At 43.5% G+C, this 24,553-nt stretch overlaps 1 protein-coding gene across 1 annotated transcript in view; it reads right to left on the reverse strand.

The window, feature by feature from the left end:
- The window catches only part of macf1a (microtubule actin crosslinking factor 1a), a 177,229-nt gene that overhangs the window by 6,749 nt on the left and 145,927 nt on the right, over positions 1-24,553 (reverse strand). Inside the window, 24 exon segments of the mRNA XM_037794207.1 lie at positions 2,187-2,404; positions 6,309-6,341; positions 6,930-6,992; positions 9,149-9,266; positions 10,572-10,589; positions 13,665-13,739; positions 14,445-14,599; positions 14,734-14,896; positions 16,359-16,531; positions 16,672-16,783; positions 16,941-17,129; positions 18,169-18,441; positions 19,037-19,231; positions 19,341-19,500; positions 19,605-19,774; positions 19,857-19,976; positions 20,146-20,352; positions 20,440-20,595; positions 20,687-20,869; positions 21,713-21,841; positions 23,162-23,359; positions 23,664-23,819; positions 24,058-24,231; positions 24,354-24,455. Of these exon segments, the coding sequence (XP_037650135.1) occupies positions 2,187-2,404; positions 6,309-6,341; positions 6,930-6,992; positions 9,149-9,266; positions 10,572-10,589; positions 13,665-13,739; positions 14,445-14,599; positions 14,734-14,896; positions 16,359-16,531; positions 16,672-16,783; positions 16,941-17,129; positions 18,169-18,441; positions 19,037-19,231; positions 19,341-19,500; positions 19,605-19,774; positions 19,857-19,976; positions 20,146-20,352; positions 20,440-20,595; positions 20,687-20,869; positions 21,713-21,841; positions 23,162-23,359; positions 23,664-23,819; positions 24,058-24,231; positions 24,354-24,455 (3,540 nt within the window).

The following is a 24,553-nucleotide window of genomic DNA, read 5'->3' on the forward strand; positions in this document are numbered from 1 at the left end:
ATTTTTTATTTTTTATTATTTAACTTTTTTTTTTACAATCAAAGCTTCTATTAAAGTTTTTCAATGAACCTTTGAAGGTCTGTTGTCATACTTTATGATGTTTTTTGACCACAGTGAAAATTTGATTTAAAGGTATGGTTAGTAAAGATTTTAGAAACAGTTTTTGTTATATTAGTTGAAATTCTCATTACATCCTGACAGCAATCAATAAATCAAATACTATGACAAAAAAAGAGAAAAAAATCTGGTATCTGAGGCTGTCACAGGACTGTAATAAGTTCGTCCAATCATTTCATTCGGCCCAAATGAAATTATTGGACGGGCTACCTACCTGTCTACCTGCACGCACTCTGCCCGTGCACTCATTGCGCGTCACCAGTCTTCTACGAGCTGCTAGCTTGACAGCTGTGAGTGCTAACAAAAGTGTTCGTAATGATAATAGTGTGGGAGTGGCTTTGGAGGGAGGCCTGAAGGGCTGTCAGTGTTGCTAGTTAGCATCTAATGCTAACTGCTAGCTACTGTCATTGGAAAAGAGTTGACAACACGGGGCTCGGTTTTTTTAAAAATCTAGTGTACTAGTTTCTCAAGATCACCCACCCTACCTTTAAGTTGTTTTTGAAGTTTTTGAAAGGCTAAACTGCAACCAATATAGCAGAAATGATTACATCTATCTTTTTTAAATACATTTTGAATTTGGACTTCGGCCTGAGACAATTGCAGAGATGAGGAGCGCCGCTGTGTGAGAGAAGTAGAGAAAGGGGAACAGAAGGTGGACTACTGCACGCAATGTTTTGGTAAGGTATCAATAATTAATAATTTAAATGTCAATGTTAGAATGAAGCCTCAAAATATTCGGCAACCCTACAAGCCACACGGCACTATTTTTAATTTGACAAACATGGAATTCAGACCGACAAGACTATTATTTTATTTTTTAGACCGCTTCTTCGTTTAACTTTTTTTCAAGTTATGTCAAATGAAGGCTATTATAAGGCTATTTAAAACATATTTCTGGTAGTTGTTCTATATGGCCGGAATTCTGGAATCTTAACGGCCATATTGGCCTCAAAAAGTCAAGCGTAAACCCTGCATTACAGCCGTTTAGGTGTGTATGCTACCATACTTTTTAAGCTTGACAGATGTGGTGCTTCGTCTCGCTATTTAGTTAAAGGTCCCATATTGTGCTCATTTTCGGGATCATACTTGTATTTTGTGTTTCTACTAGAACATGTTTACATGCTGTAATGTTAAAAAAAAAACTTTATTTTCCTCATACTGTCTGCCTGAATATGCCTGTATTTACCCTCTGTCTGAAACGCTCTGTTTTAGTGCATTTCGACAGAATTGCGACGAAATGGCAACAGAATTGCGTTGCTAGGCAACAGCTTGGGTCCATGTGTACTTCCTGTCAGCTGATGACATTCGCATACACTGAAACCAGGAATAAACTGGGACACATTTAGAAGGTTTACGTTTAAATCTGAGTAAAGGGTTACAGAGTTTCTGAATATGGGCTGTGTGTATTTTCCTGTGGATTGAGCGTTTCGATTCTTTCACAGTATTTATATAGGACTGAAGCCTGCTTTATCATAAAAAAACATGAAAATCTCACTTTTTTATAATAAGGGAACTTTAAAGATGTGTCCTATTGCTGTCAGCTATGCACACTTTGTATTCACATATGCAATAGTACTCCCTAAAAAAGCGTCTGATGTGCAAAATCGGTGGAGTTCCCCCTTTAATGTGACTGAATGATGAATTAGATAAATGGATACAAGATTGTTCAAGTTAGCTTTTGTCTCAGTGTTAAATATTAAAAAAGAAAATGAGAATTTTCTGCCTTTAACCCTGTTGTTGGCTTATGTGTTTTATCTCCGTGTGAACACGAGGTATCTGCAAGTCCAAATTTTAGATTTTTGTTTTCAAGATGAATTTCAAACCCAAGTTATTCATCCTTTATCTTATTAAATATAGTGAAGTTTGGTTGTGTTTTGTTAAACTGCTATGATTCATGCAGTACTACTATCACTTGTCCGTCATTAATGTAATGTAATGAGTGGACATGAAGCAGAGAAACTAAGAAAAAAGAAAACCTAAAATAACTGGATTTAAGACATCTGAATCCTTTTATAGGTCAATAAAACTAGAACTCTAAACTCTAAAACGTGTTGAAATCAGACTCTCACCCTGGATGATGCGGAGGCTGTCGGTGTGGCGGGGGTGGAGGGAGCAGAGGGGAGGGAGGCGCCGCTATGGGAGGCCGAGGAGGAGGAGCGGGTGGGCGAGGCGTTGCGGGAGCCCGGTTTGGAGCGTCGACCTCGGGAGCGGAAGGCGGCCAGACCCTGAGACGCTCCTTCAGGAAGGATGAACTTCTCTCTCAGCTCCAGGTTGGTGCGACCGCGAGCTGAAGAGAAACAAGACAGAAAAGACAAATGAGTTGGTTGGTTTTTTGTTGGCTCACAGTGTTCCTCCAGCAGGGGGGGGGGCGGCAGAGGCAGCGAGCAGAGTGAGGGGGAGAGAGTCGGTGCTTCCTTGGCTGCAGACTTCAGAGTCCGTGCATGTTTCATTTGAGAGTGCGCGTGAGCAGGGCAGGTGTTTGGAGGGGCGGGGTTGAGGGGTTCAGGGAGTCGTAAGTGCACTTTGGTTGAGTTGTTTTTAAGGGGAGAGGTGAGTGAGTGTGTTTGGTTTGAGTGCAAAAGGAGGAGTAAATTAATCAATTCGATACGCAGCGAAAGTCAACGAGTCGCCCACATTTGTGGGCACATTTTGGAGACACGCCGTCACTGCCGCAGACAAATTCATCAACCGACTCCACAGCTCAGCGTTCTCACTTCACAGATTTCCTTGTTCATCGCCAGTGAAAACATTTTCTGCACTGCAGAGAAGCTGCTAACAGAGTGCTGATTATATCTTTAAAGGAATAGTTCAACATTATGGAAAAAAGACTAATTTGAGAATTAAAGTTCACTATCAGGTAGTCACTGCGGCTGGCCAAGAAAGAGAGCCCAAGTGAAAGCAGAACGTCTGGATTTTGTTCCAGAAGTAAGAAAACTTCATTCGACTAAAGATCTATCCTTTAAACTGAACCTTTCTCAACGTGTGACTCACTTCGTATGTCTAGATAAGGAGGATATATATATTTTTTAAATTATCTAATATCGTTGACTTGATATACTGTATTTCTTGAGTATATGTCTGGACCGTGTACGATCAGTCTACGAATTTGCGGCTAAATTGTTCCACAAATAGTCAGTGGTCATGTCTATAATGTTAAATCCAGCAGTACATGTCCACCAGGTCCGGCAAGGACACTAGGAGACACGCTGCTCCACTCAGTTGGCCGTTCAAGCGGTGACGCACCCTCTCGTGGAATGCACCTGATTGGTCCCCGGTTTTCTGCTTGCTGTTTCAAACAGGAAACAACATGGCGGCCTGCTCGTAAACTTTCTGTTATTCCATCTAAACAATCCACCAAAATCTACTTCTGAAACATTTTAAGTGAGAAATAGGCGATGATGCCACAGTTGAATCTGGTTTCATTGTCACTCAGTGACAGACTTTTGCGTTTTGTAGGGCTGGCCCTCTGCAGTCCAGCCAAAAATACTTTAGAAGAAAGCGTTGGTGAGTTTTAAGGAAATCTACGAAACAAAGTTACGAAGGCGTAAGTTAACGTGACACAGAACCATCTGAGAAGCCGTCATTGGAAACTGTTTGGAAAAGGGCAGGCACTATCAAAAAATACTCGGCGGGTGGGTCAATCAAACTCTTGCCGAAGCCAGTCGGGAGAAGAGCGAAAACATCTTATCCATCGAGAAAAGCCTTCAGTGCTGTTCTTTGCTCTTCTTTCAATGTAGAAATACTCTCCAGTTCTGATGGAACTGATGCTACTGCAGCATCTACGCTAACCTCTTCAGGAGCCGCCGTTGTTGTTTAGAACCAACAGTTGGCTCTCCGTGCTATGTCATACACACGCCTATACCATGCATGTAGCTGCCAGTAGCTCCTCACAGGTTGCTGATTGGTCCGGCCACAAACAAATTACTTGAACTTAGGGATGCTCATTTTGAAAATTTGCTTTACCGATAACCGACCCTCGTTAACCGATTATTAACCGTTAACCGACAAGATTTGTGCCTCGTACCAGCTGCAGGAGCACAACAGATATTGGTGGACAGGAGTCCCCAGCTCAGTAAAAGTCTCCACCGCACATTTAGTTTAGTTTAGCAGGTTGTCAGCTGTGTGTCTGCCCGGCATAACTTTAGCGAGTTTCCAACAAACAGTGTGTGTGTTTGTGCTACGTTAGCAGCTCTAGCATTGCCGGAGGCTTCGTGCTCGCCGCCGCCACACGTAGTCTGTGTAACTTTAGCGAGTTTCCAACAGACCGTGTGTGTGTGTTGGCGGTGAGTGTGAGGTTGTTGGTGGCGTTCTAGCTGTGAACGTAGATGTAGCAGTGTGTGTACAGTTTATTTGTCGGTGAATAAATGCTACTAAACTACAACTCCTCCGCTCCGCTCAAGTGAGCCAGAGACCAGAGCCAACTTCCTGTATCCTGCAACTCCGGCTCCGCCTCTTAAGGTGGGCTGTTAAGGTGGACCAGCTTTTTTCCTTAAAGAGACGAGCCGCTCGTCTGAGCCGCTCAGCTTTTGAGTTAAATATTAACATTTCTTTTAACCGTTTTAACCGATAGCGTTAATCGGTTAAAATGCTTAATGTCGGTTAACGGTTAAACGGTTAATTATGGACATCCCTAGTTGAAGCCTGACAAGATGGATTTTCGTGTGATGTGATCCAGCAATTCTTGCATGATCCCCTTTTTTCTGCCGTGTAAGGTAAGGTGTAAGTACCAGCGTTGGTACACTTTCATGTGAGTTTTTTTCTGTTCTCATTAAGCAATTGTTGTTTACTTTGTTAAAGTCAGGGTTTTAATGTCTGATACTGTAGCCAGTTTGTCTTAGAATATGGAAAATAAACTCCATGAACATGTTTAGACCAACGAAGGAAATGCTAAATGAGAGATTGAGGCACAGAAGCTGGTGGAACGGTAGTAAGCCTGCATGACGGCTCTCTATAAGCGGATTTCCCTAAAATGTTGAACCATTCCTTTAAGCGATGGCAAGTGTCTCCAGTTTTGTAAAAAAAAAAATGCACTTTCGTTGTGTATTTGTTTCAAACATCTGAGGGTGGTGGGAGCAAAAAAGCACAGCCTCTCTTCTCTTGTTTTTTCAACAAGGTCTCCCATTTCAATTCATTTGTCTCGTCTCGCTGCGGAGGAGCATCTCAGCTCTGCTGCGTGTACACAGCATGTGTCTAAATATGCGTGGAGGTCATGCCTGGTTTATGCTTAGCGGGAGGGAGCCCAGACACTCGGGGTTTCTCCCTCCTTCAAAAGACACTCAGCAGCATTCTCGTACAGAAAGTAGTGCAGCAGCCCCAGCAGACAACAACAAGCCACAAAGAGAGAGAGAGAGAGAGAGAGAGAGAGAGAGAGAGAGAGAGCGAAAGGATGGAAGAGAAACAAAATGAAAAGAGTAAAAAAATAAAGTAAAAGAGTCCAAAAAGAGAAGAGAAAGAGGGAGAAAGAAGAAGGCTGCAGCTAGCCGTAGCAGCAGTGCAACTCCTAGCCTCACGGCCATCGTCCTTAGCAACCGAACAGCAAGGCCGGTCAATTAAACGGGTGCACCCTGCAATTACGTCCCCCCTCAACGCCAGCCAGCCAGGTGCACCCTGTAATTGTGTCTCCCACCAACCAGCCATCACCATCACATTTAAAAGGAGCCACGTTGGAAGCCAGCATTATTAGAAACCCAGGCTGGCCACGCCCAGGTCTTACACACAACTTTTTTTTACGCTAGAAAAAAGAAGATCCATGTAAGCAGTGTTCATTTTAACATGAAAACACAAGTGTTATGTCTTCTTTTCTGCCGAGCATCTCGATCTGTGTTTCTTTTATTGTAAAATTCTTCGTCTTGAATTCATAATAAAAAAGTATTTTTAAAAAAATAATCAAGACCAGGGGGTTGGCCAAACCCTGCTTTGCTGTGAGTGAGGAAAGCGTGACGCAAACATGTGGCACACAGACAAGACTGACATCAATGAACACACACTCAAACCAGACCACAGTTAGAAATGGTACACACACACACACACATATACAGTATATATATATATATATATATATATATATGGACACACAGAGGACAGCTGTGGTTAAAGATGGAGATTGACAGCTGGACGGACTGACACGGATGGATGAAAAGTGAGAGAGATGGAGTGACAGAGGAGCAGAGAGAGAGAGGAAGTGTAGATACCTCGGCAGCAGAAATAGCCAGGAGTGACAGTCACTAAGAGACACAAGAGACAATGTGAAATAACAGCATGCTCACGGTGGGATGAAGAAAGTCTCCCACACACACATACACACACACACACACACACAGATATCACTTCTTGGAAACACACAAATGCGCACACACGGGCACTGCTTTTGGAGTCCTTCATCGACACACTCACACAGGCCATAAACACACACAGCCAACCAACGGGGGTCTGGACGAGTGTCAGTGACCCCTGGAAAGTGTGTTTTAAAAAACAGGTGAGGAGATCAGAGCTTGGCATGAAGAGCAAAAGCCAGGAGAGGAGGGGGGGGGGTCAGGAGACAGGAAGAGCAAGAACAGTGGGGAAACATAACATTAGTCAGGTGATCACAGTAAGCAAGGCACCACAACAAGGCCAAACCAACAAACCAAAGAAGAAGAAAAAGATGAAGATATGGAGGAGAGAACAAGAAAAAAAAACACAGAGGAAGAAAAGAGAAGAAGAGTCCAGGAGAGACAGTAAAAAGAAAGTTACCAAAAACAGACGGGGTGGAGGAAAGACAGGCAGTTAGGAGTAGAGAGTGAAAGCGTTAAGAGATAGAGGAGAAGTCCAACCTATACGAGATGAGATGGAGCTACTGGAATCGGAGCGGAGAATCTTAAGTCCTGGGTGTTGCACTGGGGAAAGAGATAAAGGAAGAGAGGGAGGGAAGAAGAGAGAGAGAGAGAGAGGGGGAGGAAGAGGAAGAGGGAGAGAACTGAGGATCATGCACCATGCAATACTACTGTTTTATTTAAAAGAGTTGAGATGAAATAAACAAGACAGGACAGAGGCCGAGGAGAGAGAGAATCGGCCGTGTGTATACAGAAATAAGATGATGAACTCCTCGAGGACGAGCTCAGAGAGAGAAACAAAGACACCGAAATGTAGACGGAAAACACTGGAGAGAGAGAAGTGAGACGGGGCAGCGTTTCACTGCATCACCTGCCGACAGACAACTCGACAGACGTCAGTTTCCTCTGTGTGTTTTCCTTCAGCTCAGCGATGTCAATGTGTCAAGAGCTCAGTGCAGGACGCACCTTTGGATGTGTGTTTGTAAAGAGTAGAGTGAGAGTGTGTTTGTGTGAGTGCCAGAGCCCGACCAATATTCACCTTCCAGAATAGTACCCCATACATTTCAATTAAAATGGTTCAGTATTGGTGTACATGATGGCTGAGGAGTAAGACGAAATTGCAGAATAAAAAATGTCAAAGATAAGGATATAAAGAGAACTGGTAAATGATGCATATATTAAAGGTCCCATATTGTAAAAAGTGAGATTGTCATGTCTGTTATAGTATAAAGCAGGTTTAAGTGCTATATAAATACTGTGAAAGTATTGAAACGTTCAATATACGAGGAAATACGTACAGCCCGTATTCAGAAATTGTGCGTTTGAAACAAGCCGTCAAGATTTCTGTCCATTTGTGATGTCACAAATCTACAATATTTATTCTTAATGTGTCTCAGTTTATATCCGGTTGCAGTATATGTTAATGACATCAGCTGACAGGAAGAAAACATGGACCCAAACTGTTGCCTAGCAACGCAATTCCGTTGCAATTCCGTTGCAATTCTGTTGAAATGCACTAAAACGGAGCGTTTCAGACAGAGGGTAAGTACGGGCATATTCAGGCAGACAGTATGAGGAAAATATATATTTATTTTTGAACATTACAGCACGTAAACATGTTCCAGTAGAAACACATAATGCAGGTATGAAACCTGACAATGAGCATGATATGGGACCTTTAATCAATGATTCAAATATGATTCAGTCATTAGTGACAGGTTACTTTAATAATCAATAAGTTTCAACTTCAACTGCAACTGCAACTTCAACCATGCACTACTTCATATTTATCATTGTTCTGTATAATTTATTATGGTTCCAACTAAGAATTTACATTATCAAATCTGATTGGTCAAGTCTTGCCTAGGTAGAGCGGGTCGCCCACCAATCGGAAGGTCGGTGGTTTGATCTCCGGCTCCTCCGGTCCACATGTCAAAGTGTTCTTGGGCAAGATACTGAACCCCAAATTGCTCCTGAAGGCTGAGCCATCGGTGTGTGAATGAGTATTTAGATTAGATCCTGATGGACAGGTTGGCTCTTTGCATGGCAGCCTCTGCCATCAGTGTATGAATGTGTGTGTGAACGGGTGAATGCTGACATGTAGTGTAAAGTTCTTTGAGTGGTCGGAGGAATAAGGTGCTATATAAATATGGCCTATACCATCAATAGGCTGATATTTATACCAAATCAGGCAATATATATCATGATTTATTGGGAGAAACCAAGAAATTCTATGTAAAATCTGACATTCAGCACCCCCATATAGCCTGAATGGAATGATCTGTTGTTTCATAACCACATTTCCCCATCAGTGCGATGATTCAACTGTGAGATTTTCAATGGAATCAGGCTCCTTAGATAAAATCGGCTATTCAGGTTCAACCCTTGTTGTTAAGTGTTTCTGACGAGCTTATTTTCAACTGTCACAAATTCATAAATTAACCAAATTTAAGAGATGATTTTCAAAAAATGTTTTATTATTTTTTAAAAAAAACGAAAATCTGCCACAAAAAAACATTATCAGTCGGACTCTAGTAAATGCATGTGAACTAAAGAGAGTGAGACAGAGAAGGAGAAAGAAAATTATGTTTGTGTGTGTGTGTGTGTGTGTGTGTCTGTGTGCGTTTGATAGAGAGATGATTCAAGGTTGTGTGTGTGAGAAAGAGAGAGAGAGAGAGAGAGAGAGAGAGAGAGAGAGAGAGAGAGTAAACATCACTCACCTCTGCATGGATCATTTTTGACCAGGAACTCATCCAGAGCCATCCAACCACCTCCGACTCTCACCATCACCGTGCTGCGCAGGATCCTCACCAGACGCAGCTGCTGAGAGTCACCGAACTGAGGAGATCAAAAATAAAAGGAGGAAGGGCGAAGAGAAAAAAGGGCAAGAGATAAGAGAACAGAGTAGAAAACAGAAAAGAAAAGAAGAGGACGAAGGAGGATGAAACGAGAAAAGAGAGTGAGTGAATCAGAAAAAGAAAAAAATACCAGTAAGTAAAACAATAATTGATGGATGAGTTTGAATTGAATCACAACATCACACCAAGCAGCCCAAATCTGAACAGACCCTCTGTTCTACTCCATGCAATGACAGAAAAAAACATGCACTGACAGAACTAAAAGAAGTCAATCTGATGATTGTCAGCCCGGTTGACCCAGCCACCCAAATATTAGCATCATCATCTACAGTACAAATCACTGGTACTTTTCTATTCAGTCTAGAAGTTTGATCACCGCCGAGCAAAGCAGAACTCCACAGCAATACCAGCACAGAGGGAATTTTCTGGATCTCTCTCCAAGCAGCTTGATTTACTTCCCAGCTTCAGTCCACAGCGCACTATACGTATATATCACCTAACCACTAATCACCACTTCAGCCTTGTCACTGTCGCCGGCTTCACATTGTGCAATTTGTCACGCTCAGCACCAAACAAATCACAGCAGGAACAGAACTGGACGGTGAAACCTGCTTAACACGTTGCAAAGCCACAATGGAGTGCTTCCTCTTTTCTTTTTTAGAATAATTTTTTAAAGGTCCCATATTGTGCTAATTTTCAGGTTCATACTTGTATTTTGTGTTTCTACTAGAACATGTTTACATGCTGGAATGTTAAAAGAAACACTTTATTTTCCTCGTACTGTCTACCTGAATATACCTGTATTTACCCTCTGTCTGAAACGCTCCGTTTTAGCACATTGCAACAGAATTGTATTGGGCCCATGTTTACTTCCTGTCAGCTGATTTTATTCACATACATTGCAACAGGAAATAAACTGGGACACATCTAGAATGTTTATGTTTAAAACTGTGAAATTGTCTATGTATTGTATATTGGTGACATCACAAATGGACAGAAATCCTAACGGCTTGTTTCAAACGCACAATTTCTGAATACGGGCTGTGAGTATTTCTCTGTGGATTGAGCGTTCTGATACTTACAACTCACAATATATATATATCACTTAAACCTTCTTTATAATATAAAAGACATGAAAATCTCACTTTTTACAATATGGGACCTTTAATACCTAATTACAGCAACAAAAATATACTGAAAGCCGAAAAGGACAGCGCTCCATTGGTGGGGAATACAGGAAGCAGATTTCACACGTCCGATTACATCAGCGGCAGCGGCACTTTACCTGGTTTCCGAGGAAGAACTACAATTAATCCGGTAGACACGGAGCACAGGAACACAAGGAGAAAGAAACAGAGTAAGAGTGAAACAACATGTATTGATAACTAGTATGTAATGTATGAGTGGATACCATTTATATGTTCTGAAAACTGGTTCTAATAAACAGTTCAATTTCAATTGTGTATTTGAGCTCAGAATTAGTTGTGTAAGCGAAAAAGATGCAGGGGACATGAATGCCTGTGGATGTTAGGACAGAGCTTTTTAATACTGCCAGTGGATGATGGTAAGATGGAGGTTAAGACAGTGACAGGGTAGGAAAAGTGACACAAACATGAGCAAAGACACAAACACGAGACAGACAGCTAATGTGGCATTAGTATTAGTATCCCCAGTGTCCTGCAGTCAGACGCTGGATCTCATTACCCAGTGGATAATGATGGAGTGGACACACATACTGTAGCAGTGGTAGTGATGGGCCATCCAGTAAGTGCTGCTGAAAACTGTCAACAACCGCTGTAAAATGCTGCATAGTGATAAACACAGACTGTTGGGGGGGAGCCATTCAAATCCCTGGAGCTCCGGTTGGTTTTAAACAACTTTCATAATCCTACGAAATAAAACAAAGCCAAAACGTCCTTGGGGTTGTATTTGATGATGATGTTTTTGGCCAACAGGGTCTTCACATTTCATTTGTGTTTTTGAAGGCTAAAAGGGACAGTTCACCCCAAAATCAAAAACCCATAGTTGTCCTCTTACCTGTAGTGCTATTTATCAATCTAGTTTGTTTTGGTGTGAGTTGCTGAGTGTTGCCGATGTCTGCCTCCTCTCCAATATAATGGAAATAAATGGCACTCGGGTTGTGGTGCACAAAGAGCCAAAAAATGGCCCGGTTACATAAGATAACCAACAGACCTCGTTGTGAGCAGTTTCATGTTGGAGCTATTTTCTTTCTTTCGGTATCAACATGCAGAAGGAAGCGTGCATCTCATGGATGAGAGGCTTGTGTTTATAGTTTATAGCTAACTGATACTGCTAGCTAGCACCACTGAGCTAGCTAACGTTACAGCTCAGCTGAGGAAGACGCCATTAAAGTTAAGGGTCGGTAAATGTTGAGAAACTAGCAAGAGTACACAAGATTTTTAAAAAGTAGCCCAATGTAAAACCGAGCCCAGCGTCGCCAACCTTGCAAGCAATGATGGTAGCTAGCAGCACTAGCTGCTGGCTAGGGCTGTGTATTGGCAAGTATCTGGCGACACGATACGGATCATGATACAGGGGTAACGATTCAAAATATTGTGATACTTTAAGCAAGACAATATATTGTGATTTTTTAAAATTTACTTTTAGGAAATCTGTCATAGTATAAAGAACACATCAGAAATACACCATTTTAGAATAGGCAAAAATAACACATTTATACTGCCTCAAACTGCATGTGATTATCATAAAGTGGGCATGTCTGTAAAGGGGAGACTCGTGGGTACCCATAGAGCCCATTTACATTCACATATCTGGAGGTCAGAGGTCAAGAGACCCCCTGTGAAAATTGCCATGCCAGTTTTTCCTCGCCAAAATGTAGTGTGAGTTTGGAGCGTCATTTAGCCGGACCCGACAGTGGGCAGTCGGACTTTTAAGAGGTTGATTCAAAATCGATACAGTGTTTTGGAGAATCGATACAGTGTTTTGGAGAATCGATACAGTATTTCAAATGTATTTTCTGGCGCTTTGAGCACCACAAGCTGAGAGCCATCTAGTTCCATTGTACTGGAGAGAAGGCAGACAACTCTACATCTGATATCTCCAACACTCGGCAACTCACACCAAACAATGTAGATTGATAAATAGCACTATAGGTAAGGAGGACTAATATTTATTTTAGATTTTGGGGTGAACTGTCCCTTTAAACATAATGTCTACCACATTGTGTGGTAGTGTGAAGTGCAGTCTTAGACCAATATTCATCCTTTCTGGTGTACGAGCATCAGATTACCTCGGAGTCTGGTTCATTTGGTGTTACAGGACTCATTCATAGGTCAATTTGAATAAAACTTGAAACCTGCTTGGTTGGAACACCACCTGACAGCAGTGTGAGTAAATCAGCTAGAGCTCCGCCTCTCAGTGTGTGTCTATGCAGTCACATTTACATGGTTTTATTAGTGTTTGGGTGATGACAAAGAAGGCTCAGCTCACAATCCTGGCAGGCTGAGAGATGTTATTAACACGTTATATCGACGTTATCATGACGTGATGATATGTTATGATACAGACAATTATTAATACACCATGAGATCATGATGTGAGATGGACACACATAAGAGAAACACTGTGAAGTTATGTTGAGAAGTTAATTGGTGCCTGCTGGACAAGTGAAGAGACAGCCAGTTAATTATAAACGGTCCATTAATCTGAAGCGGGTCAAACAGGGTTTTGCAATTAGTAGCAATTTCACTTTTTTTTTTAAAATCCGTCCAAAATCATAGTATAAAAGTATATTCTTCTTATACTTAAAGCAGAACTATGGACTAAATAGTAGCTTGTTCATTTGTAGTAGTAATATTGTTAAAGAAGGAGCTGTCAAAGCAAATCAGATTCTAGACTTTGGTGTTTACAGCACATGCAGGTCGTGTACTGTTGACTTAATGGGGAACTATGGCCATTTTCAGAATGCATACATGTTATTCCTATAGTCTAAGACAGTCCAAAAATATGATTAAACATAAACAACTCTGATATCACTTCTCTGGTTTCTGGCTTTGACAGAGAGCAGCTCATGTTCACAAATATGAATTGAACTTTCCGAGGCCATGGAAATAACATACTGGAATTCTTAATTTGGGTGGTGTTCCCCTTTAATAGTCGATCACAGCTAACTTACACTAAATTGACCTGCTGTACTCTGCTAATCTAAGCATGAAGAAAAAAGTAGCCAACAATCACTCGCAAATCCCCTTTGACCCAGGTCTGTTAACAGTTACAAATCTATTCATTGCAATGGACATTAACATTTCCTCTTTTACAGTATTGTACATTTATATTACAGTTTATAACTTATTCTCTAAACAACGTTAAACTGAACCAGCAGCTGAGCTGAACTTACCCGGTATTTGTTCTCTCCTATCTGCTCCACTTGGAACCTCTTGGCACATTTACACTGGGCCACCTGCCGAGTCACCTACACAACAACAGACAGCATGTCAGTGAATGCACTCAAGACGACTAACCGTGCATTAGACCTGTCTATTGGCTGACTGCTTCTCCTGTGGCTGGTAGCACATTGTAGAAATACTTGGCCCTGATATTGCACAACTTCTAATTTGCTTCTTTGTTATGCATAATTTACTTCCACTAATACAGTGCCCATTTGGAGCAGGAGGCCGTTCGGAGCGGGCAGATTTCTCGGCCCTCGGAACTGCTTCTTGCAGGGTTCTCAAAAACTCCTCATCGCTCGTTGACTCCAGGGAAGTGAAGAAGAGATTGGTTGTAATGGTGGTAATTTGTAAATAAAAGTAATAATCCACAATTAAAACTCTGTACTATATTCATTCATAGAGCTCTCCAAGTCACTGCATGTTCTAGAACACTGTCCGGCACATATTTCAGAATAAAAGCCTTGTGTTAACAAATTAAGGTATTCTGTCCACAGAAAAAAATGCTTGAGGGCTTTTATTTTGAAATGAAAGCAGGAAGTGTTGATTTAAAAATCAGTCTTAACTTTTTTTTCATCTCCGTAACATATTCTCGTAACATAACATACATCCGGCCAAATTTCACCACATTCGACATCTCTCCAGATATGCGAGAGACATACGGAAAGACAGACAGACAGACAGATTCCTCGCTCTAAAGTCAGATGTATTTTTCATCAGACTTTTCTTACCTCGTCTTCTATCTTATCAGCATCAGTGGTGGGTCTGTAGGCGTCCTTGTTGGGGTGCAGAGCAGCAACAAACTCATAGTAGTCGATGTAACCGTCCCCGTCTCTGTCAAAGATGTCTGCCACTGCTGTCATCTCCAGCTTACTGGTGGGGAACTCTGCACGGACGCACAGCAGGAATACATATATTATTTAATGTCTTTATAACTGTCAAAACAAGACAACAACCCCCCCCCCCCCCCCCCCCCCACCCACCAAATAAATATAGAAACCATCGTCACCCATAACCTACTTGATGCCAGGATGCCGTCGATAAACTCCTGCCGTGTGATCTTTCCATCTTGGTCCTTGTCGATGCGTCTGAAGAAGTCCATGACCCGAGACTTTTTATGGTTCATCCAGCGCATGTACTTCTTCCTCCACACGTCAAAGTCAAAGTTGGCAAACTCTTTGAGCTGAAAATGGATAATGCAGACAGTGCTGTGATACTTTTCATGTCATAGTGACAGAAAGAATGTGAAAGTAATGTCAAGTTATTGCCATTTATCTTCAGAGAGTCAGACCGTTCATTGACCAGGAAACTGGGTCAATAGTGGGATTTAACTTGAAATAGGGCATTTTGGGCTTTTTTTGTTTTTCAATCATTTTGGCTGTGTTAAAGGGACTATTTGTAACTTTTGAAGCGTATAAATGTAGCGGGTCGCCACACATGCGCGTTCGCATATGCGCGCTCGCGTGTGGCTGGAGCCTCGTCTCCGCTGCCTGCTCTCCTTCACTCAGAATGCGCGCGCGTCCTCGCTGTCTCGCTCCACCTCTACTAGACGTGAACGCCTGCTCACTCCACACTGCAGAAGAGTTAGTTTAGCTCTGAGAATATCTAGTGAATGCACAGGGGACGTTTGTGCAGAAATAAATGCTGCAGTTCCTCCAGACCAACAGAGGTTTCCCGTGTCTTGTGAAGTGACGGAGCTCTTCAGAGAGTTACCTTACCCTCTCGTTACCAACCGGGTGCCGCTGCAGAGCCCCGCTGCATCAGACTGCACTTAGGCAGTAAAAGCCAACACTAGGATCAGATCTAAATCATGTTCATGGAGAGACCTTCGTCTGGTCAGCTAACATTACTGCCAAGCAGCTGAAATATAGAGTGATATTGTGCTTTTAGCTGACGTGTGTCGCCTCACTGTTTTGAGCGATGCTCGTTCAGGTATATTTAGAGCAAGCAAGCGCGAGCCCGACGCTGACTTTCGTTGATTTCACGGCCATAGGTGTCGCTGTTAAGAAGCATTTCTGAAAGTTACAAATAGTCCCTTTAATGCATATGGCAAGGGTGGGAGGTTTTTTTTTTTTCCTTCAATTTTGGAATTTCATCCTCAGCGGATAAAATAATGCATTCTGTTATATCAGGTTTCAATCTAGAGCACTGGCTTCAAAAGTCCTGTATGTAGATGGACTATTATCCACCAGATTGAGCCATTTTCTCACGTTTGCCCTATTAGGCAAATACATGCTATTCTCCTGGTTTCCACTAGGGGCACTGCTGCTGTATTATGGAGCACTGCAGTGTTTGATACCATGCATCAATATCAATGTTGTTGCTAACTGTTATCATATCCCAGACTGTGAAAAAATACAAATCCCACCTAGCATTTAGTATAAAAAAAAATAATTACATTTTTGTGGGGGGTTTTTATTCATAAAAAACAACAGTTTGTATGTAAACAAACTGGCACTTAAAGGGACTGTTTGTAACCTTTTACACGTATAAATCAACCGGGTCGGTGTCCCATGCTCGCTCGCATATGCGAGCGGCACACTCGCGCGTGGCTACGCTGTTTAGACAAGACTCCAACACAAACTATACGGAGGCACCAAAACCACAAAGTTATTTTTATCATATTGTGTTGACAAGAAAGATACCTCCTCCAGTCTGTCCAAACCGTCGTTGAGTTTGCGCTGGCGGTCCAGAGCCACCAACCAGACCTGCTGCCACCTGGCACAGAGCTGGTTGAGTCTGGGGTTTCCTCCGGAGAGCTGCATGGCTGCCTGCTGCTGCTGCTGCTGCTGCTGCTGCTGCTGCTGCTGGTGTTTGCCTGTGAGAGGAAGCAGAGAGTTAACGGATCCTCTTTGTCACTATCTGATAAACCTTTTGTAATGCGTGCACTCACTGCAATCGTCAGAGAGTGGGAGATGCTAATATTTGTGCATCAAAAGGTAAACACGGGTGACTTACGAGCGCCTCTCCTCTCAGCGAGACTGCTGGGAGGCTCGGACGGTTTCCTTTTGTAGGTCTTCGTCACTTTGTCGACGTCTGGCTGCTTCCTCGTCATCTCCTCCATAAACATCTGACAACAATAAACACCGGCAATGAGTAAAGCAGAGTTGGACAACACAGCTGGTAATGGACGGTACAAACACAGGCAGGTTTAATTCCATCTAGTGATGCATTAAAGAGAGCCAGAACTATGTTTGGGTGTTGAGTGATGAGTCAGTGAAACCCACCTGGTGTTCTGTGATGAGTGTTTTGAGCTGTGGGATGTCCTGAGGAAGCGGTTCTGTGTCTCTCTGGACCAATGTCGTCTCAGCCCACTGTAGCCATGACAACAGCTCCTCCAGCAGGTTGGCGTTGTTGAGCACCTCGGTCAGAGCTGTCTCCAGTCGCTGCTCGTGCTGTTTGGCCCATGTCAGCACCTGTACAGGGAAAGGTGCTGATTAATGATACATTTCTATCTCGTTCCCGAGTTAAAAAAAAAAGGTCAATAAATGTAGGTCCTCCCAAATCCCAAATCCTAAAGCTACAATGTTGAAAAGATAACCTTCAAGAGCCATTTGGAGCAGAGCCAGTGCTTAGATTACACTCAAACACCTGAACCTGACCCCACAAACCGACAACTTTATGCATTACAGTAGCACAATGGTCAGGATTGAGGTGTGAGACACGAAGGACAGAGACGGATGTCGCTGCTGCCGCCGCCACAGGGCGTTGTGTGTGTGTGTTTGAGACAGAGAGAGGGGAGGAGAAGGTGGAAGGTGACAAAAACAAAGAGATTTTGGTAAAGTTTTTTATGTTTTCAAACTAGGGTTGTCACGACAACCGGTACTTCGGTACCAAGTCGATGCCAAAATTCAAAAACGCGACGGTACTCGTTTTCTACAGTACCGACGGTATCGTACGATGCCTGCAGGGTCCGAAATTAACACCTGCCAAGCGCGGGTGTTAATTTTTACCGTGGTATCGAATTTGGTATCGAGTATCGTGGAAATTCACTGGTATCGGTATCGACTACTAGATCTCTGCTACCGTGACATTCCTATTTCAAACTACATTTTAGTCTTGTCTGTTTTCGTCAATGATATTGCATGTTTGATATCGTCACCGTTCGTGTCGAATGACGTCGGTGACGTCTCGTCATCGTCTCGTCTAGTTTCGTTAGCAAAATGAACACTGCTACTGTAGAAACATGGCGGTGCAACATGGCCGACTCTGTCAAGAGGACCCGCTCCCTATGTAGATATAAACGGCTCATTCTAAGCTAACGAAAACACGATGATTCTTATTTTCAGGTGATTATACACTAAAGAAAATGATTAATATTATATTCCTTTTCTGGCAATACATCCCTCTAATTGTTACCCAGTGGTCCTTTAATACATAACAATATCTAGAGGATGAAAATGGATATCCATCCTCTGAAAAATCTCCACCCCGCCCCCACCGTTCCTTCCTCACCTCCTCAAAGCGCGCCCTGATGATGGTGATCCAGTGTTTGATGGTGGTGATGGAGTCAGGGTGACAGACAGTCAGGATGCCCTCTCCCATGCCGGCGGCCTTGTTGACGTCCGTCCTCTTCTCCTCCACGGTGCCCATGAAGTCGCGATGTGTGTGCAGCAGCGCCTGCAGCGTCTCTGCCTCTTCGGGAAGAACGCCGCGGAAACGAAGTGTCTGCTCCGCCTCAGAGAGCCACTCCAGAAGGACCTGGATCGCCGTACGAAACTCCTCCGCCTGATGGAGAAAAAGGTCATTAGGAAGAAGTCTTTAAAGGTCCCATGTCGTGCTCATTTTCAGGTTCATATTTGTATTTTGTGTTTCTACTAGAACATGTTTACATGCTGTAATGTTCAAAAAAACACATTATTTTCCTCGTACTGTCTGCCTGAAAATACCTGTATTTACCCTCTGTCTGACACGCTCCGTTTTAGTGCATTTCAATGGAATTGCGTTGCTAGGCAACAGTTTGGGTCCATGTTTACTTCCTGTCAGCTGATGTCATTAACATACACTGCAACAGGAAATAAACTGGGACACATTTAGAATGTTTACGTTTAAAACCGAGTAATGCTCTAAATATTGTATATTTGTGACATCACAAATGGACAGAAATCCTAACCGCTTGTTTCAAACTCGCAATTTCTGAATACAGGCTGTATGTATTTCTCTATATATTGAGCGTTTTGATAGTTTAACAGTATTTATATAGCACTTAAACCTGCTTTATAATATAAAAGACCTGAAAATTTCACTTTTTACAATATGGGATCTTTAATAGTGTCCTGTGCATTATTTGATGAAGCTTTAAATCAGCAGCTTCTCCTCTGACCTGTTTGAGGGCCACCTGGAGGCGGGTCTGCTTCGTGACCGACAGAGCGCACACCGCTTCCCAGCGGTTGCTGAGCTCCTGGAGCTGAACTTTGACCCACGCTGTGTCATCACGGCCGGTGTCCATCAGCTCCCGAGCCGAGCGCTTCAGAGCCTGAACGCTGCTGGTCCTCTTTCCCAGCTCTTTCTGGAAAGCCTGCGGGGTTCAGACATCAGTAGTGTCAGACTCAGAACCTTCTGCGATATTGTTACTATCCTCTCATGCATATACAGTATATAACGAGTGCAGTGCTGTTTTTACAAACCTTATGTGAGTCCATGAGGTTGGACACCAGATCCAGATCTCCATGGACGGGCTGGTCTTCGGCCAGCTGGGGCTCGACCCGGTACAACCAGTCGACCAGGGCCTGGAGAGCCTCTGCAAACTGGCCTGAGAACAGCAGAGCCTCCTCCAGTTTGTGTTGTCTGGACGGAGGAGAGAAGATGTTTACTATTAAATGAAAATTCACACCTGTAATGAATAGCTGGGGGGACAGCCAGTCTCATTGTCTGTCCACCGTCCTCTTTACCTCTCTACGCTCTTGCCACAGACGGTGTCCCACTTGTCGCGGACCTCTCCCACCAGGTGGTCCAGTTTCTGGGTGTCTGAAGGCAGCTGAGCCTTGTCCCTCATGGCCCTGCCAGACCTCACCGTGGTGTCGTAAACCGGCTGCTTGGACCCCAACGCTTTCTGAAACTCCTGGTGAAAAAGGCAGGCAAAGAAGAGATTTGTAGATGGGAACCCAACAAAAGAGAAAATATCAAGTGTTCGCCTAGAGTACCTTGTGTTTGGCCAGTTGTACTTTGATCTTGTCCGGCTCGTTGGAGATCTCCAGCTCTGAGTCCAGTCTTTTGTCAGCTTCTTCTAGCCAGTCTGTCAGCTTCCTCCAGGCCTCGTGGAACTGAAGAAAGAGAGTTATAGCGTTTCAATGTGATGTTCTACAGGGCTGTCAAAGTTAACGCCATAATAACATGCAATTTGCGATTTTTAGGTTGTAGCGGGCTCCGTTTTAAAGCTAGAGTGAAGATACTGGCATCATATGACTAGAAAAACTAAGGTACTGCATTTACCTGCTTGGCGCGTTTGCGGGCCTCATCAAGGTGTCGGCCGCGGTCCAGTGACCTCTGGACCAGCTTGTCCCAGCGGGCCTGGACGCTGAGCAGCAGGTTTTTGATGAGAACAACGTCCTGCTTCATGCTGGCAAAGCGAAGCTGCGAGCCGGCCTTCTCCAGAGCAAGGACCTGCTCTCTGTGAGTGTTCACCTCGTTCACAAACACCTAGGAGTGCAGAACCAGATAGGGTACGATGTAACGACGGCCTAGGAGTCTTAACCATGTTTCTAGTAACCTAAGGATGTTCAGTACCTTGTGCTCATCAATCTGGAAGAGGACAGTGTCCAGTAAGAGGCTGGGAGGCTGGGCCATGTTCAGGGTCTGCTCGGCCTGGGTCAGCCAGTTGATGGTGTCCTGCAGAGAGGACTGGAAACCTGTTGCCAAGGAAACGGCCTCCTCCAGCTTTGCCTGGAAGATTCAGAGTTTAACGTTAAAAAATAAACCAATAAATCATCTGACGCCAGAGAGAAAAGTGTTTCTCCTCGTGTCGCAGTCTCACCCGGCGGTCGTCCATCTTGGTGTTGAAGCTGGCCCACTTGTTCTGCAGCATGGCCAGGTTCTGCTGGGTCTGGGTGGTGCCGGGTCCTGCTTCCTCCCCTCCACGAGCCAGCAGCATGGACTCCCCTTGATCCAGCAGGCGGTGGTACTGGTCTGCTCGCTGAGTCAGCTGGGTCTGAAGCTCCTGCAGACGGAGAAGATGCAAAATGTGAATTGATACTCTCTCGTGTCTCACCGGTCGGTTGAGAACAATGGAAGCTATTAAAGGTTCATAGTCGCCATACACTAAATATCTCTCTGTGTGAATAGAAGAGCATGTGAAAGTTAGTACTCAGAGCATCTGCTCCTTGCATCTCAACATCACTAAATTGTGTTGCATTTCCAAAAAGTTCTTCTTGCAACTTTAATGCCAAATGAAGCAGAAGTGCAGAAGAGACATAATTGGCGTAGATGGTTTACATCTATAAATTCTACCATCAGAGACTTTAAAGGTCCCATATTGTAAAAAGTGAGATTCTCTTGTCTTTTATATTATAAAGCAAGTTCAAGCTCTATATAAATACTGTTAAACTATCCAAATGCTCAATATAGGGAGAAATACACACAGCTCGCATTCAGAAATTGTGCGTTTAAAACAAGCCGTTAGGATTTCTGTCCATTTGTGATGTCACAAATATACAATATTTAGACCATTACACAGTTTTAAATGTAAGTATTCTAAATGTGTCCCAGTTTGTTTCCTGTTGCAGTGGATGTAAATAACATAAGCTGACAGGAAGCAAACATGGACCCAAACTGTTGCCTAGCAACGCAATTCCGTTGCAAGTCCTATGAAATGCACTAAAACGGAGCGTTTCAGACAGAAGGTAAATACAGGTATATTCAGGCAGACAGTATGAGGAAAATTATATATAGTATAAACACAAAATACATGTATGAACCTGAAAATGAGCACGATGTGGGACCTTTAAGGTGTATCTATGTGTATTGTGGATGAGCATAAAGGTGTAATGTGAGTCTCTGTTACCAGGTGTTGCTGTAGCTGCTCCCTGGCTGTTTCAGGGAGACCGCCTGTCGGCTTGGCAGCAGACAGCTGGCTCTCGGTCCTCCTCAGCCACTGGAGGAACTCCTCCAACTCGCCATGGAAACCTTCAGCCTGCACACAAACAGGTAAGGGGGGGGAGAAATACGTATAAATGTATTATTATAGCTGTCACATTAAAGGTGCTTTCACACCTGTAGTTGGGTTCATTTGGTCCGGACCGAGAGAACAAATGATACATTTTTGTTCTGGTCCGGTTCCTGTTCAAACTGACTTTTTACAAACGGACCAGAGGAGTAAACATGAAGTCATACATGACAGGTAACTCATTGATTGGACAGTTTTACTTCCGACATGTGTATTTATGTTATGCTCAGCTCACGAAAAGAAATAACAGATTTGAAGCATTATCAGTATTATTAGACTGCAAACGGACTGCATGTTCTGAATAATGACCAACAGGTAGAGACAGGACTGTACAAGGAGCCCCTCTGCGTGCTCCCAGATGACTGTTGCAAACGCCGGGGAGTGAACGGACACGCCATGCGTCTGTACAGTACTGATTTGAAGCTTATCACCATGGGATTGCTGTCACACACTTCTTAATGGATCAGGGCCGGCTTAAGGCATAGACCAGGGGTCAGCAACCTTTACTATCAAAAGAGCCATTTTAGGCAAAAAAAAACTAAATTTGAGCATTGTGATGAAGGTAAACAGTTTATAGTCTAAGTATATAGTATATAAGTCTAATGCAGTGAGGGACAAAGAGACAATGTACTACGGAGTATTAGAGCCACATTGAGGGAAAAAAAATCGGAGATTTCCAGAATAAAGTCAGAATATTACGAGAAAAAAGTCGTAATACTATAAAAATAAAGTCATAACTTTACAAGAAAAAAAGTCGTAATATTACGAGAATAGAGTCATAACTTTACGAGAAAAAAAGAAAATAACACGTAAAATTACTACTTTATAATATTTTGACTTTATTCTCATAATCTTACGACTTGTTTTCTCTGGATTCGGCTCAAAGTTAATTTCACAAACTTTTAGGGCATCATGATTTAAATGAGGGCTATTTATGTGTTCATACTGGGAAGTTGATTTACCTCTAAAAAATGATCCTCTGATTTACAGACCTCTCTTTATACATCCACGGCCGCAGACTTATTGGCGTTTGCATTCCAAAATGGCCGCAGCGCTACCGCAGCGCCATCTAGCAGCTGTTGTCAAAAACGCTTCTTTGCTTCTACATTCTTTCATATCGATGTAGATAAACTACCACCACTACCACCACCATGCAGAAAATATGAAAATGAACTCTCAGTGTGAAATATATAAAGACTGTTGATCAGTTCCAGTGTGTTTCCTTTCTTTTCTGTGATTGTGATTGAACAGAACTAAGATCTAACTGTGTTAGCTTCTTCTCAGTACCTGGTGCAGGGCGGCCTCCAGGAGCTTCTGCCGCTCCTGGGTCTTGAGCAGCATGCTCTCCCAGCTCTGGTTGAGCTGATCCAGCTGGTCCCTTAGGTGGCTGGCCTCGTCGCCGGGAGACGACTCCAGCAGCTCGGCGCCGGCGCCGGCCACATTCTCCACAGTGGCGTGATGGGACAGAACGTCATTACGCAAAACCTGGGACACAGAGGAGGGAGAAAGAAATGAAATAAACCGAATCAGATTTGAATGTGGAGATGCAACAAGTTGCGAGAGCTGAACAGAAGGTCTCGGAGGGTTAAAATAACTCAGGAGGCCAAGATTTATTGTGTGTGGCTCTCCAAACAGAAGAAAAAAACATTAGGGGCTACAGGACAGCATAAAAGTATCACAGCAAATTCAGTTAAACGGTTGATTTACACTGTCAGTCTGACCAAGAAGAAGAAGTCACAAGATAAGGACACAGATTTTCTTTTTCAGTTGGTGATGAACGGAAACATACGTGGTGTTTAGCCAGCTCGATCTCGATGGCCTTGGGGTCGGAGCTGATTGGTCGTTGTGTGTCCAGGGTGGTGTGTGTGTGGTTCAGCCAGGCCTGCAGCTCAGACAGGGCATGCTGGAACTGACCCAGGGCCAGCAGGGCAGCCTCAAGCTTGTGCTGTGGTGGAGGAAAGACAGAAGTTCAGGCTCAAAAATAGGAACTCATATATTTGGACTGTAATGAAAAGCAGCATGCGATCCATCCGAGATGCCAACAAAGACAAACATCGCCAACTCCCAAAAGGAAACAGCGGGGCGAGAGCTGGAGGTCAGCTCCAGAGTAACGGCTCCCTGAAACAGCTTCTCTTACTCACTGATGTGGATTCTAACTCTTCGGCCACATGTGGTTCCGTTACCTGTCTGTGGGTGATTTTATCCCCCAGGTTTTCCCAGAGGTGTCGGAGCTCGGTCAGCGGCTCCTGGATCATGTCCCGGTCCGTCTGGTCCGACACCTTCTTCAACAGCAACTCCCCCTGGTGGCACAGCTTCTCCATGTCGATCTGCTGCTGGTAGACCTCCACCTTGTACTGCTGCTCAGGGTGAATGGAGGGATGAGAAGAGGAGAGAAGAGCAGCGGTTTGTTTTTCTTCATACATATCTGACCTTAGGTTATCTAAAAAATCAATTCCAGGAATGTGAATGTCTTGCCAACCTTGAGCTCTTCAATCTGCTGTTTGACAGTTCCCAGATCAGTTCCCACAGTCGACATGTCACACAGCTTGATCACCGCGTTGTCCAGGTAGTCGAACATAGACTGGAAATGATGCAGATAAAAACATAGCTTTCATCAACACCCACAGAATCACAGATACTACAAATAGAGTGCTGCAGGAATGAGTCCTAAAACCTGGA

Source organism: Sebastes umbrosus, chromosome 15 (assembly GCF_015220745.1).
Source record: "Sebastes umbrosus isolate fSebUmb1 chromosome 15, fSebUmb1.pri, whole genome shotgun sequence".
In the NCBI taxonomy this organism is placed as follows: Eukaryota; Metazoa; Chordata; class Actinopteri; order Perciformes; family Sebastidae; genus Sebastes; species Sebastes umbrosus.